Source organism: Bolinopsis microptera, chromosome 5 (assembly GCF_026151205.1).
Source record: "Bolinopsis microptera isolate Bmic1 chromosome 5, MBARI_Bmic_1.0, whole genome shotgun sequence".
Lineage (NCBI taxonomy): Eukaryota > Metazoa > Ctenophora > Tentaculata > Lobata > Bolinopsidae > Bolinopsis > Bolinopsis microptera.
The window spans coordinates 18,188,334-18,205,304 of record NC_087076.1 but is presented as its reverse complement, the minus strand read 5'-3'; the positions used below and the strand labels follow the sequence as shown (position 1 = coordinate 18,205,304).

The window sequence follows — 16,971 nt, the reverse complement described above, 5'->3', positions numbered from 1 at the left end:
CCTCCACGGGCCGAAGAGTATGAAGTTCCTGTATGTTGAGAGTTCTCCTCTTCTTATTTATTGGGGGAGGGTGAGGACTGAGGAGGACCTATCTTGACTTCTTGAGATGGATATAATGGTTCATGTGGAGTGTGAACGTTATGTCCTGTGTATTAAATGGGTTACGGGAATCTTTTATACAGAGTGCAAGTCATTATTACAAAACGACCTATGAGAGACCTTAGTGAATCTAGAAGGATCGGGGTGAGCGGTATTGGAACATCTCCCCCTATAGTCATCAGCATTATCTGATAGAATAAAAACGGGGTCCGTCAGCTGGTAGCTAAAGTAACTGACCATTAGAGTCAGCATGACTCTATGGTACTGGTTGCTTAGCACCGTGCTGGCGGCCAAGCAGAGAATAGGTATGCTTAGAACCGCTTATTATATCAGCTAAGGAGGTTAAAAGCAGTCTAGAATCTAGATACTTCGCAGCAACAGTAAATTAAAGTAAATTTTCCTGATAAGATTAAAGTAAATTGTCCTGGTAAAAGTCTCCTTAAATTATTGATGGATGATCTTATACGGTGTGAACTGTGAAAATGTTTTTACCACGGTAGATTCTATTTACATACTGTATGATCCTGTTAATAATAACAAATATTCGAATATTCGTATAATAGTCTTTGTTTAAACAACTCTATCTTAAATCTCTACCATAAACATGCTTTAATAATAATTGCTATCAATAAATTAACCAACAAAGTTCTATTATATGTATAATATACATTGTATATGGCCCATTCCAGACATTTTTTTGGATTTAACTTTCTTTATGATTATGACCTTTGTTGAGGTGAGGTAGTATATGCCTCGATCTTATACGTTTTAAAGGGATTGTGAAGTGTCCCCGACTTAATCGTCAAAACATTTCACAAACACTGATATAAGTATAGGGCTGGAAATTCCACCATTCGTAACTTCATTATGTCGCGTTAAATCAGGAAGATCGCTCTAATTTGTTGGATTGCGGCTATCTGTCAGACACCGCAATAGAAACAGTGTTAAAATGTACAAATGATTTGTAAGCTAAATGTCTCCAATTTTTGTGTGTCAAATGTGCTTTTAGATAATCTTCCCGTATTACAGCATCATTGATGGTGAAACTAATCAGGTATCCTGAACATCTAAATCCTTGTTCAGATAAAACCATCTGCTGAAACATTTCTATTTCTGTGGCACATTCCAGCGAACCCCTGTGTTGTTGTATAGTCAAGGAATCACTGCAACAAACCGACTCTCTCTTAATACTCATCATTTTGCACTTATTAAGTTATTACAAGTACACCATTCGTTAACCGATTTTGACAATCTGTCTAGCGTAATTTTTGCAAAAAATGCGCTATCTATCATTTTACCTTATCGGACCTTATTTGGACGGACATAACATGAACGGACATTATTATGAACGGACATTAATATGAACGCTCGAAGGCATTCAAAACCATCAAAAATCCGAATTTTTTTCAATTTTTTTTAAATTTTTTTATTTCAGCAAATGATTTTTAAATCCATTTTTTATACAGTAAGTAAGAAAAGCAGTCATTAAGCAGTAAAAATGTTAAAATATGTGTACAATGTACATGATCAGTGTCTAATATCACATATCATCTTCATCAAATGGGTTTTCGTGCATGAAATAGTCCATGCTTAAACTTAAAGCATCAGTGATTTCTAGCTTTATGGAAACCTTTTTTTATCAAAATACCCCGGTCCTGCATTTCAGTGTAAACTTTTACAAGCCATTCGGTGTGAAGTGGTTTTATCTTAGACAACTTTAGGTTAACCTTAACATCACGTTGAGCTTTCCTAGCACTGTTTCATTATCTCCCCTGAGTAATATGAACTATAACAACGTCGGACAATTTCCTTGGCAACACGATTTAACGTAATATCTAGAGGATGGAACAAGTTTGTCATGTTGGCGGGGACTAGCTCATGAACTATGTTGTTGAGTGCTATAATTTCGTTGACTTTTTCTGCCAAGTGACCCTTGAAAACATCATATACTTTAGTAGAATTTTCTGTGCCTCCGGCAGACCAAGGAGAACCTTTCTGTCGTTAACTTACGGCACAATAAAGTTCTCATAGTTGTCATATTCTGGACAAAAAGTTAGAAATGGAAAACTTTTGAAAAAATTTCAACGGACTTCAACTTGGACGGACATTAATTGAACGGACTTTATTTGAACGGACATTAAAATGAACGCTAGGGCCTCCAGCCTTCAAGTAATGTCCGTCCAAATAAGGTCCGATAAGGTATCTTCTTCGCCGTCACTATTGTAAATAGGAAGGATGACCATGTTGTCGTCACTAATAATTGCACAGCTTGAGCTACTACTATACTCTAAAAACACGACCCACAGTCGACAACAATCGCGGAAATTTGTAACAGCTCTGAAGCTTAGTGATTAATTGGAAGATAAGACTGCTTATCTACGGAGTACGGAAACATATGTTTGGTTCGTGTCTACACATTACACGTTATTCACAAAAGCACACCTTGGCAAGCGCTAGAATACAACGGTACAGAACGAGAGTAAAGTGAGCTCACTTTAAGGAATGTGAATGACTGAATGTAGCACGATCAGTGTTCACTTTGTTTACTCTCGTTCTGTGTGAGCTTGAGCTGCTTTAATTACGTGTAGGAACTGGATTAAGGTGGGGGCCGGGGGGATGGGCGACAATTGACCCCCCCCCCACAATTGACCCCCCGGCAATATAATTTAATACAATTAACCCTGACCCTGACCCTGACCCTGACCCTGACCCTGACCCTGACCCTGACCCTGACCCTGACCCTGACCCTGACCCTGACCCTGACCCTGACCCTGACCCTGACCCTGACCCTGACCCTGACCCTGACCCTGACCCTGACCCTGACCCTGACCCTGACCCTGACCCTGACCCTGACCCTGACCCTGACCCTGACCCTGACCCTGACCCTGACCCTGACCCTGACCCTGACCCTGACCCTGACCCTGACCCTGACCCTGACCCTGACCCTGACCCTGACCCTGACCCTGACCCTGACCCTGACCCTGACCCTGACCCTGACCCTGACCCTGACCCTTTGAACATCCTCGATTTCAGATTTGCTTGAATCTCAAAAATGGCGAGTCTTACAGGTTCTAATCAGGTAATACCATATATTATTACTAGCTCACTACCCAAATTTCGAGTATTACTATTTTCGAAGAATTGTACAACATTCTCACAATTCACATTTAAGGGGGCGCCAAATCGTCGTTTGAATGTGGGACAATTTTTTTAAACGTAACTGAGGTACTAGCAAAACTGCGCGTTTTGCTCTAGAAACACACCTAATTTGTTCAATTTTAGGGAGGGGCGCCAAAAGGGGAGGGGCGCTTTTTCGGCGCCCCCTGCATCGTTACAAATGTGGCTTCATCCCCTCACTGTTTACCGATGTGACAGTGTGTATGTATTGATATGAGTTGTAGTTGTACAACCAATAACCATTCATTATTCATGAGTATCTGTATATTGTCCTACCTTCATATTGGCCCCCCCCCCCCCCCCCCCCCCCCCCCATATTGAACAAATTGCTTTGTTATTTCTACTGAGACTTGGTGTTGAACACGATAACCACACGTGTGATTATTAGCAAATTGATGTCAGATATGGTTGTTTATCGCTCAGTAGCGGCCTGTTTCTTGTCTTCAGAATGTACTAAAGCTGATGAAATCAGTCAAGATTAAACTCTTGACTCGATAAAGCCCCAAAATGAGTATTATAACTGTTGATCGTGATGGTATAACACGTGCTTTAGTTTAGATTGGAATTCATAGCTGTTGAACCGATTGCCTATGCTTCTATTTACCATAAAAGGTTTTACCACAATCGGCTCCAATCTAACTTGTAACAAGGTGTCACTTTTCAGTTCTAATACTGGTACTGAGATTGAATCTGGAAAGATCAAGAGTCATTGATTGGGTATACAATATAATATAGTAGGGCAAGATTTCAAAATATTCAGATTTCAGGGAATACTCCTGATCCAGTGATCCTACCGAAATTAAGGGGCTTTTTCTGGCCTACATAATTTCCTACAGTGGGGTGCACAGTGCACACTGCACACTTCCTAGTTCCTAAATATTTTGCCAAAGAGGGAGCTGATCACTACTTCATACTTGAGTCTGCATGTGGGATGTGTTTTTTAGACTGAAAGATGAACATTAAACAATCAGACAATGGTAAAACAAAAAGTTCCCACCTAAATCAGCATCCTATAATCCTACTTCATATCAGTTTTGAATATCCTCCTTTGGTTTCACACTTTGATGAACATTTTGTTTTGTTTGCTTCCTTCCGATTCTTCTCAAAATTACAAGAAGGATTGCTCCCTGGTAATACTATTAGCATCCTATTCCTATTCTCAAATATTTTGTTTTCGTACAATCCGTTTTCTTGAATGATACCTTTTGGCTCTGCCAAGCTTACTTTGTTGCTTTGATGTTTGACGGCCAACGATAAAAACTTTGTCTTTTAATAGATTTAATAGTTGATAATTAATTTTAGTTTCAGTAATTTCTTTCTCATTCTGTGGTATGCGGACCACCTGCAGACATAAGCCCTCTGATCTGACTTCATAGCACTCGTTTGCTAGAATGAAAGTGATACGGTTCCAATTAGAAAATAATAATGAATTTAATTTGCTAACACTTGTCTAAAAGTAGGGATCGCAATTTTTGTCCCATGGGCCCTACTCCCCGCGATGAAGTTTTTCCTGAGAGCTCGGACGTTGTCATACCACTCAGAGAGATAAAAAGGCCTGAAGTGGTCAGGAAACAACTTAACAGGCGGTTTAGTGTAGCCGATCTGGGACAGGCTCTCCGTGATGCACCTTTTAAACTTATGTGAGTTATTATTATTAGTTAACGGAGTTTTTCTAAATTTAAACAGATTGATCGCGTACTCTGTTATTTTATTCGGACCATATTCGCCTCCTATAGTATTAAATGTTCAACCCTGTTCAGGCCAGGTAATTTGAACAAGAAAGAAAGGGAACTGTTTACGGATAACACTGAGATTAGTCCATGGAATGCACACTTTGAGTTTAAAGACTTCAAGAAGATAAAAAAGCCAACTTGGCGATATCTCATGGGCACGATGCCAGATCTTCATTCAATGTGCCAGAATTATACCCCACTTTTAGGTATGTAAAAATGTTGTGGGCGTGGGCATGAAGAATCGACGATAATCCTCAAAATTGAAAATAGATAAAAAAGTAGATTATCCTGAAGATTGAAGTTCTCAAAAAACGTTCATCTTCGCGTTTTTAAGATATTTTAATGATTGGATCGAGTCAAATTGTAATGCTTTGTGTTTGTTCTCCTAAAATATACTTGTCCTGTAAAATGAGAGTTCTTTTAGTTACTCAGCTCAGTTGACCAATATATCAAGCATGATAGGGTTATTTATTACGTGGAATAATATGACATGATTAGTAAATATCCCTTAAATTTTGCTAACGAGAAAAACAAATTGTCTGATAACATGATCGTCATTTCAAATCTGTCTCGCTGACGACGATTAACACATGTTTATTGAAAGCTTCTACAAGTTAAATCATCGTATCTCTTATATGTTTTTAACCCAACTCCACTCAGTTCATCTTCGCGTTTTTAAGATATTTTAATGATTGGATTGAGTCAAATTGTAATGCTTTGTGTTTGTTCTCCTAAAATATACTTGTCCTGTAAAATGAGAGTTCTTTTAGTTACTCAGCTCAGTTGACCAATATATCAAGCATGATAGGGTTATTTATCACGTGGAATAATATGACATGATTAGTAAATATCCCTTAAATTTTGCTAACGAGAAAAACAAATTGTCTGATAACATGATCGTCATTTCAAATCTGTCTCGCGTAATTTATTCAGATCATATTTCACATTTACCTATTATAACTTGTTAAAATGGAGTTTCTAGAATATTCGCAAACATGAGTATAAGCAATTCAATGCAAATTGGGTGTGTACAATTTTGGCGACAGGGTCCTCGATCGAATTCGAGTAGTTTAACAGTTTGCCATCTGCAAAGTTACAAATTTCAAATATGAACCATGGTGGCTATTTTATCAGAACCAACGTGCGTTAGTGTACTAACGTTTCATCGATCATGAACTACCAAAATCGCTTCGTAGATCTATAGTCGAGGTCTGAGGTATGTGGTGAGGTTTGTGGTGGGGTCTGTGGTGAGGTCAGTGGTGGGGTCGGTGGTGGGGTTGGTGGTGAGGTCTGTGGTGGGGTCTGTGGTGAGGTATGTGGTGAGATCTATGGTGGGGTCTGTGGTGAAGACTGTGGTGGGGTCTGTGGTGAGGTCAGTGGTGGGGTCGGTGGTGAGGACTGTGGTGGGGTCTGTGGTGAGGTCTATGGTGAGGTCTGTGGTGAGGTCTGTGGTGGGGTCTGTGGTAAGGTACGTGAGAGGTACGTGTTTTCACTTAACGCACACTTATGATGTTGATTGGGTGTGGCGTCCGCCCAATGTGGCGTCACACTTATGATATTAAGTAGGCCTTGTGACGGTGTTCGAACGTCAATGATCAAAATAACATTTTAAATAAATGAATATGTATGATACGTTGAACAAACGTATTACGTATAGGATTGTTAAGTAACACCTTAACATCTTTAAGGTTTGCCTGTCACGAGTTTCGCAAGTAAACAATTCATCAATTAAAGCATTTTATTGCAAGATTGAAGATGTGATATCTTGCATTCAAATATAAATTCATGCATTTTGGTGACGATTGAAGGAGCCAAATATTAATAGGGGCGAAAATGGTTTGAATCACCATTAGAAATACTAGGCTAATGGAGGCCACTCCCCAAAAATTTACAAACAAAGATGAAAATAATGATAACTGATAAGTTCTAATCGGACCTTTTATAAAGCAAGTTTGCAGATGAGCTTTTCATTATTTTTGGTTTTGAATTCATAAAGTTTGCTAGCACACTTATTGTCTACTTTGTGTCGAAGCATGGTACTTTTCGTTGCAGTTCTCGCACTTTTCCTTGCCAATCTTGGCACTAGCAGCGCATTTCAAAATATCAACCCAGTACATCTTCCGCCTCAAGATCACCCCATGGAAATAGAAGATGATGAAGTACTTGGTGGTGATCAGATTGGAGAATCAAAAAAGGACAAAGAATGCATGAAGACCTGTATGGCAGCGGCAGAATGTGAGACATTAGAATGTACTACACTCCTGAAGAAAATTGCAAAACGGAATGCTGTCCTGGAAAAGATCTAAACAAGAAACCTGGAAAAAAGGACCAGATTCGCAGCCGCAAACGGGGCCGAGATGATGGGATGAAAGGTGGCAAAAATCACGGACCAGGAAAAAGGGGGAAAAAGGGTGGCAAACTGGACCATGACAAAAGTGGCGAACTGAACCAAGATAGAGAAATGAGAGGTGGACAAATGGACCAAGATGGTTACCAGATTGAAGAATCAAAAAAGGACAAAGAATGCATGAAGACCTGTATGGCAACGGCAGAATGTGGGACCTTAGAGTGTAGTACACTCCTAAAGAAAAATTGCAAAACGGAATGCTGTCCTGGAAAAGATCTAAACAAAGAACCTGGAAACACCGACCAAATTCACGGCCACGAATGGGGCCAAGATGAAAGAATGAGAAATGGCAAAAATCACGGACCAGCCAAAAGAGGGAAAAAAGGTGGCAAACCGGATCATGATAGAAGTGGCGAACTGGATCAAGATAGAGAAATGAGAGGTGGACAAATATACCAAGATGGTTACCAGATTGAATACCAAGGTGAAGGGATGAGAGACAGTAAAAATCATGGACCAGGTAAAAAGGGCAAAAAAGGTGACAAACCTGACTGTGATAAGAAAGGAAAGAAAAGTTCGAGGGGTAGATCAAGAAAATAGAAATAATTTTCGCGACTGTTATTGATGTTTTTGATTCTATTCAAGTATAAAATTGTTTTACTTGTAAATTGCGATGAAGTACAGATTGATTGCTACTGGGGGTCGTACTACATATTTTCTAAATACAGTGATAAAGTACAGAAGTGGTCATATCAGTAAGTGTAATAATTCACAACGATACTGGAAAATTCTGTGGTTTACAATTTATCGTTCTGTATAATAAATTATAGGAAAATGAAGACCTTTAAGTCTTCTTTAAGGACTGCGATCACCTTCGTATTCCAGGTTGCATGTTTTTCACCACATCGACTGTCAAAAGGTGCTGGAAATTAACTAGTACTACTCCACGATAACATCTGTATGTAATACAAAACAATGTAGACAACCTATGGAAATAAAATAGAAATCATACCGGATTAACAATTAACACTTTTTTTCTTTTACTTTTGTTGATCATGATGTTCATGTAGCATTTTTTGAATTCATCAAATTATTAAAATATCGATCATACCATTTTCGACTGCATGGAACATCTATTTCAGTGGTTTTGTCATTTTGGAGGTCGTTGGGTATGTGGATGGGAATCAGTAACCCATTTCTAGGGCTATGTGTCATGATAGCTTCTGCTCTTGATAATTGGTAGGGTCCACTTTATGATTCATCATTTTCGTGAATAAATTTCAACTTTAAAGTAAATTTAACTCAAGTTGGAATCCCAAATTTCGGAGTTTTTCATCATAATTTTCATTATTATACTCAAGATCAAAGATGCACATAACATGTATAATTTAGCATATCGATCCAGGTATAATGTGTTGTATATGAGCTGGAGTGTGCTATTAGTGATGTTCTGGAGTTGGTTTCTAGGTGTCCCCAAGGAGCTTATATACAGTGGACTTTATCCAGTTCAAGGTTAGGCTCTCAGCTCAGCTTGCAAATACTTTTCTACCTTTCTCTCTGTTGGATTCTGGTCAGTGCTCATTTAAAACAAGCTCATGATATGTTCCGGTTCCATCGCTATTTTAATCTTAGCTGTTGTTAACTTATGTTCTGCCAGGTATATTTCTGGGGCTATGGGTGTATCTGACTAACTCTCTGGAAGAACAATACGATGTTTTGCTCTCGCAGATACTAATACTTATTCCTCTCCAGTTCTTCAACCTTCTTATATTCCAGGCTCTCTGCTCTTTCTTTGTCAAAACGTAAGTAAACAAAACATTGCCAAAATATCTGTTTACATATCAATATCTAACGCCCGTTTCTCCCACTGCACTGTAAGCTCTTGTGGGAAGAAATACTACCGTGTATGTTTAGCCAAGTTGTAGTGTATGTTTAGCCAAGTTGGGGTCTACCTTACAATACTTGTTTTAGTTCCTATAATTAAGTGAGATCCTTGTACTTAAGTGAGACCCTTGTAACTTATAATCAGTAATCTTAGTAAAAGGCCAATGAGTGCCGAAACGTCGATTATTTCATTTAGTTTTCACTAGTCATTTGCCTAATAATTGTTTCACTTTGTCTGCCGAGAGCCGTGATGCTCCCTATTCAACAATGATTATATGTACAATACCATTCCATGAAGTAGCAGAACTGTGAACAATATAATTAAATTCTGCATAATAAATTCACAATCTGGGTTTTCTACAGAAATTGCGTTTAGAGATAATTATTTTCTGAGCCGTAATGCTCCCTACTGAGTACTGAACACTACAAGGAAGAAACATAATTATTTAAGAGTAAATTACTTCAGACTGAATGTGACTCCTATGGGGATATCCTCCTGTATAACGGGTTATCTGTACGTGTGGATGAAACAGAAGAGTACGTGGTTTTACCTGGGTCCTCCTTTCCTTCAAGAGGTACCAGGACCTCAACAGGAGTGGTTCAAGGAGAACGGGTAAACAATCAATTAAGTTTAGCTGCACAATTCTAAACCTTTCATCAGACAAATATGCATTTTATATTTACTTTAAACAGCTTCATCACGAAAGCCACCTTTATCGTCACAAATCAAACTCGGTACCACCTTACAGGACATATCTGCTTGTACACATAGTCGATACAAACATGGTGTGTTAATGGTACGTTCATGATTCACAGTACCTGTACAGTGTACAGTACTTCGCTACGATAATACGCCTCCCCAATTCCCAAACAAAACATTTACCCTCCAGGACAATAGTAGGTTACGAGATACTGTACGGGATGTCCAGTTTAATGTTCTCCTACTCCTACTGGTCAGCGTTACCTCTCTCTATCGGGCTCCTCGTTACCTCCCCCATCATGCTGGTAACCACCTGGCTGGGCTCTGTGTTGGGAGTCGTCTCTGCTATCTTCATGTCTCCAGTGTGGAGTGATGTTAGTTTGAAGATATACGCTCTACAGGGAGCCATTACTCTTTCTAGTGTTACGGGAAACTTCTTCGTACTTAACCTTTACTCAGGTAACAGAGACTTGAAATAGGACAGACTAAATTGTTGTTCAAATTCTGGCTGAAATTTCAGAAACATAATTCACGTCATGAAGTTTGATCGACACCATGGAACTATATATTTCAGTGGTAGTAGGCGTGTTAGCAGTGTTCTGTACAAGTTTCATGGCTATGGGTCTGTCGGAGCTGTTTGATATTGTAGCAAACCACTCTCTAGCTATCAGCTGTTACTTTGTCTCTATAGCTGTTTACATGACAGCAGGTAAGTCAGCTAAGTAATGTCAAATTACACCCACTATAATGTACTGTGCAGTTTCTAGTTATACATAGAATTTAACATTGTGAAATTGTTAAACATGATGGTAAACGCAGCTATAATCGCTTACATTGTGACATGCCCTGATAACCCTTGCAGGGACGTTTGAAAAGCTGATCCCAGTGGAGCTGATATCCATGACAGTACCAGAAGATCATCTCAGGAGATACATATTATCTCGACAGATAGTCAGAGACCTCAAGATCTCCAAGGAATACCGGAATCTAGACCCGAACAAGTTCAAGAATATTGAGTGCTCTTTACTGCCGATATTGCTGTGCTCATATGCCAAACTTGGCTATACACGTGAGTTATTACTAGAAAATGATAGTTGAACATGATTTATTTTTCACAACATATCGCTAATCTAGGATAACGTTCAAGAAATGAAATAAGAATACTAAGGATACAATTTTAGGACGGATAAGAGATCTGCTGGACCTGGGAGCGGATCCAAATCTAAGTGATTACGACGGAAGATGTGCACTTCACCTTGCTGCTAGTGAAAACAGAAAAGAGATAGCAAAACTCCTCTTCATGTAAGCCTAAGATCGCCGACTATTTTTATTCTTGACAAATGAAGCAGAACTGTACACGGAAGTTCACGTATTAAACCAATCGAGGTATGTTAAACCTAGTATCGTTCAGACACAACGCCGAGGTGAATGAGACAGATAACTACCACCACACTCCACTGTTCGAGGCTCTGAAAGGGGAGCACTATGAACTGGCTAAATACCTTTACAAACATGGCGGTAAAGTGTTGCTGGGACAAAATACACTGGCCAGCATACTCTGCTATATGGTCAAACGGAATGAGCTGCAAAAACTTCAGGTCTGCTTTTTATAGATATTGATCATGCTAGCGTTCAAGATGAAGATATTTCAACGAATCCATCTAATAGTAATAGTAGACAAGGTTAGTAGTTTAACTTATATTTGTTCTTTTAAAAACCCCACAATCCTCAGTTTTGGCTGGAATGTGGAGTTGACCCAAACTGCAAGGATTACGACATGAGAACACCGCTTCACATAGCATATGCTAACAACCGAACTGAAATTGTGGCCCTCTTGGAGGAGTACAATTCTTTGGACAACCAAATAGGTTCCATGTAGAACTTATCATTCAGATTGAGCATTTGAAACCCTTCTCACATTATAAAATGTGCTCACACATCATGATATAATACTGTCTTATTATAATCATTGTTATTGCCGTTTTCTGCAGATAAGTGGGGAAACAAACCGTCAGAGTGTGAAGGAGTCGGAGTAATAACGAACATGAACAACGCTAAACCTCTTCCTTACGATATCTCTACTTCTGTTAACGGTAAGTTACAACGCTAACCCTCTTCCTTACGATATCTCTACTTCTGTTAACGGTAAGTTACAACGCTTAACCTCTTCCTTACGATATCTCTACTTCTGTTAACGGTAAGTTACAACGCTAAACCTCTTCCTTACGATATCTCTACTTCTGTTAACGGTAAGTTACAACGCTAAACCTCTTCCTTACGATATCTCTACTTCTGTTAACGGTAAGTTACAACGCTTAACCTCTTCCTTACGATATATCTACTTCTGTTAACGGTAAGTTACAACGTTAAACCTCTTCCTTACAATATCTCTACTTCTGTTAACGGTAAGTTACAACGCTAAACCTCTTCCTTACGATATCTCTACTTCTGTTAACGGTAAGTTACAACGTTAAACCTCTTCCATACGATATCTCTACTTCTGTTAACGGTAAGTTACAACGCTAAACCTCTTCCTTACGATATCTCTACTTCTGTTAACGGTAAGTTACAACGCTAAACCTCTTCCTTACGATATCTCTACTTCTGTTAACGGTAAGTTACAACGCTTAACCTCTTCCTTACGATATATCTACTTCTGTTAACGGTAAGTTACAACGTTAAACCTCTTCCTTACGATATCTCTACTTCTGTTAACGGTAAGTTACAACGCTAAACCTCTTCCTTACGATATCTCTACTTCTGTTAACGGTAAGTTACAACGCTAAACCTCTTCCTTACGATATCTCTACTTCTGTTAACGGTAAGTTACAACGCTAAACCTCTTCCTTACGATATCTCTACTTCTGTTAACGGTAAGTTACAACGCTAAACCTCTTCCTTACGATATCTCTACTTCTGTTAACGGTAAGTTACAACGCTAAACCTCTTCCTTACGATATCTCTACTTCTGTTAACGGTAAGTTACAACGCTAAACCTCTTCCTTACGATATATCTACTTCTGTTAACGGTAAGTTACAACGCTAAACCTCTTCCTTACGATATATCTACTTCTGTTAACAATAACGGCAAGTTACAACGCTAAACCTCTTCCTTACGATATCTCTACTTCTGTTAACGGCAAGTTACTTTCTATATCCGACTGTGCTGTGATAACATCTATAATATGGAAAGGACCATACCACAGGTGAAAATAAAACACCGACTTGCTATTAGCCAGGGTCACCCCATCTATTCTTGAAACTACCGATTACTATCAGTTAAAACAGAAGAATATGCGAGGGAACAGTCCCAGGGGAGCAAGCCATCATTCCAAATAGACTCAGCTATCATAGCGGCAGTGGTGAAACAGATTCTGAGACAGGACGATGAGAAACTCAGAGCGGCGCTCCTTCCCTCTCTGCTCTGTGAAGTGGTGTACAGTAAGAATCACAGCCTGATGTACGAGCTACTGAAGGAAAATGTGGACTTTAATGTAAGTGTCGTCCATTATACCGTGCATGAGATGTACATTTCATTTAATCGAATCACTATTATTAAGTATCAGTGCATCCGATTATAACCCAGTTCAATCCAGATCGGTGACCATGACAACAGGACACCTCTACACATAGCTGCTGCTCTCGGAGACCTGGAGACGGTGAAAACTCTGGTGTGGAGCAAATCAGATGTAAACGCCATCGACAGGTAGAATATAACACGTTCCATAACTTTATGATTGTATAGTATTCAAGGATGGTAAATGCGTTTTGGGGAGACTACGCGTAGATACTACGCATACGTATTTCCCGATGATAAATTACGTATTTCAAATTAAGTTGCAGTAACGCGCGAACATATATATATAAATATTACATTACAGTATATGGAATCGTGGCCTAATTGGTTAATACGCTAGCTCCATATCATCAGATAGAGAGTTCGAGACTTGGATAGGATCATTTTTTCCCATACTTTTGGCAATTATGAATAACTAATGAATAACTAAAAATACCTCTGTAATATAACTAGCAAGGTGAAATGAAATCGTCTTCCGGCCGAAAAAATTATTATAGCCGTTTTAAAAATTTATTATAGCCGTTTTTTCTTTCCAGGCTGGATTCCTAGTCACTTTTTAAATTTATGCCACTGGGAAGTCCGTGTTAATCCGGTAACCGGTTTCAAAATTCAAGCAAGAGAGACTTGTGATCTTAGTCTGCGAATATTGTAATAGATAAAAATGCACTGGAACTGGGTCTCGGTTGAAAGTCTATTCCTCGAGGGAGGCATAACTGCTTTATACCCTTAGAAGCTCTGCTTTGCAGCAGACTGACTGATTGGTTGGTTCAGCATAAGAATAGAAAGTCGCTGCAGCGTTTTCATTCGAGCACCGTAAAGTCTCCAAAACGACTGTCAGTTATATTGCTATATACCACTGAGCCAGCGACGCACGCGCAAATATCACTAATCTGTAATCACGTATTTCCATAGAGATACGCGCGTATTTTGAAAAATTTTACCATCAAAGAATTTAAGCGCCAAATTTTGCCGTATTTCACGTATTTCTTAGAATTTTTGAATACGGCGTATTTACAGGCGATTTTTTGACGTATTTACCATCGATGATAGTATTATACCAGTGATGTAAATTCCAGGGATACCAGTATCCATCCTCCAATTCTTGCGGTCTTTATATTATGCTTTAGCGATCAGTAGGGAGCATCATGGCTCTCGGCAGACGAAGTGCTAAAGGCAAATGACTGGTGAAAACTAAATGAAATAATCGACTTTTTAATTATTATTATCACTTCGAGATGGCCAGGCCTACTCTCATGCTGTCTATATGTGATGATTAACTCTGAAAAACTAGGGACAACTGGGGAATGATCCCAGAACCTCGAGATTTCGCGTCTCTTGCTCTACCAATTGAGCTACTGACCCTGATTCTCAGAGCGAAATCACCACTCATATACAGCACAATTTCATGCTTGGCAATTGATCGGTGTAGTTGGTGTTGTACACACTGCACTGATAATGATATCACGTTGTACGTGTAATGTAAATATAGTGTGGATAAATGCGAATATATATTCTAAATAACTGAAATAATCGACGTTTCGGCACTCATTGGCCTTTTACTAAGATTACTAATTATAAATTAGAAGGGTCTCAATTAAGTACAAGGATCTCAATTAATCATAGGAACTAAAACAAGGAAGTAAGGTAGACCCCAACTTGGCTAAACATACACGGCAGTTTAAAATAATATGTTACAGTCGGTCTGGTGAAGTGACTTGTGTTTGGATGTATTATTTTTAGAGCAGCATATTATTTTAAGCTAGAGTGTATGTTTAGCCAAGTTGGGGTCCACCTTACTTACTCGTTTTAGTTCGTATAATTAACGAATGATTAAGTGAGATCAATGCAAAATGTCATTGATTGGTCTGAAAGAAATAATATAGCCCTTCACAAAGACAAATTTGAGTACATGTGTCACAAATTCAACCAACAATATGTACTATCTGAGCTTCCATTTGTTGTTGAACATTCTCAATACTCAGTTTCCAAAGACACTACACTCGAGCCAATACATCAGCTCAGGGATTTAGGCGTCCTAGTGTCAAGTGATCTCTCTTTGTCCCCTCACATAGAGCCATTGCAGATAAAGCTTGCCAAAAACTAAAAGCATCATGGGATTTCACACACGATCTCACTGCATCATGCTGACGCTATACAAATCAATGGTCTGGTAATTCCATCACCAGGCATTTGCCTTGTTTCACTTTGTCTGTCTCGAGAGCCGTGATGCTCCCTACCGAGACTACAATTTTAAAAACTCGCGCTCGGCCTCACTATATCTATATGCTTTAGTACAAGACCTATATGCTTTATGCTAACACACTCTAAAATTAGCTTTTGTAAATTACCAGGGTTCTGTCTCTAGATCCCTGCAGCCTGCGACCTGCTGTAACCCATCAGCGGTAGTGCATGCCACCTGAATTTTTTTGCAAACAAATTGGCATTTTTTAATTGTTCCGAATTGAAACATGATGATCGGAAGCATAATTCATGAAGAAGCATATTGTTACCATGGTGATCACAGGTTTGGATTCTCGCCACTACTTGAAGCATGCCAGAACAGACACGATGCAGTGAGCGAGCACTTACGAACCTCCGGGGCTAAACTTTCTATGTCACACGAGGACCAGGTTGGGAATTCGAATGAATCGAAAATAGTGATCTCAAGTTGTGTAGAAAGCCCAGATTATGAATAATACAGATTTAAATTATAATGTTCGCAGATCTGTTACTCCATGGAATAGTATTGTAGATATAATCAGACAATCTCACATTTTAATGCTGTTTAAAGTTGTGACATTATTTCAGGTGTCGCTGCTGTGTTGGTCCGCCTACAACTCAGACTACGATATGATCACAAGGCTCGCCAAGAACGACATAAACCTCACACTTACAGACTACGATAATAGAAACTGTTTCGATGTGGCGAAAGACAATAAAAACAACAATCTCATCGAAATTCTGGAGAACATCAAAAAATGACAACACTTTTTGGTTCACATTATTGTTCAGAGTGAACCGATTCTTAATCTAAACCCATATTTTAATCATTTTACAGTTAAATTGACTTTGGAAAAATTAACCCAATTTGTATACTGTTTTTATTAGACAATATTTATTTTGTGGTCAAGATGCCGAACAAATTCACACAAAAAGATTGAATTGTCGGATTTCATTGTTCAGTAAAATAGGATGCAATTTAGAAATTTGCTCAGTCAACTGATCCTGAACGATGAACTACACTCCAACAACTAATTAAATACACGAAAAATAAAATCTTCCGTGTACAAATACCAAATCTTTAGATGCATACACTTTCTAAGGATCAGCCACCATTGGCTATAAAGTGGAAGGGGTTCAGTCAAATTCGTTCGTAAATCAAATTTAGCTGAACCACCTCCTATACTAGAAAGTTCTATCAATGCCTGGTAAAGATTTGTTTGAAACATAATCT

General features: G+C 38.9%; 1 protein-coding gene across 1 annotated transcript; it reads left to right on the top strand.

The window, feature by feature from the left end:
* The first annotated feature begins 4,737 nt into the window (after nucleotides 1-4,737).
* On the top strand, nucleotides 4,738-16,602 carry LOC134814973 (uncharacterized). The gene is made up of 17 exons (XM_063823364.1): nucleotides 4,738-4,916; nucleotides 5,037-5,215; nucleotides 8,499-8,595; nucleotides 8,762-8,868; nucleotides 9,014-9,158; nucleotides 9,707-9,853; nucleotides 10,131-10,399; nucleotides 10,515-10,649; nucleotides 10,803-11,009; nucleotides 11,122-11,242; nucleotides 11,352-11,538; nucleotides 11,673-11,808; nucleotides 11,932-12,033; nucleotides 13,220-13,434; nucleotides 13,537-13,646; nucleotides 16,042-16,147; nucleotides 16,326-16,602. Exons 1-17 carry the CDS (start codon nucleotides 4,756-4,758, stop codon nucleotides 16,497-16,499), a joined length of 2,598 nt encoding a protein of 865 aa, XP_063679434.1. The 5' UTR covers nucleotides 4,738-4,755; the 3' UTR covers nucleotides 16,500-16,602.
* The last annotated feature ends 369 nt before the right edge of the window (nucleotides 16,603-16,971 follow it).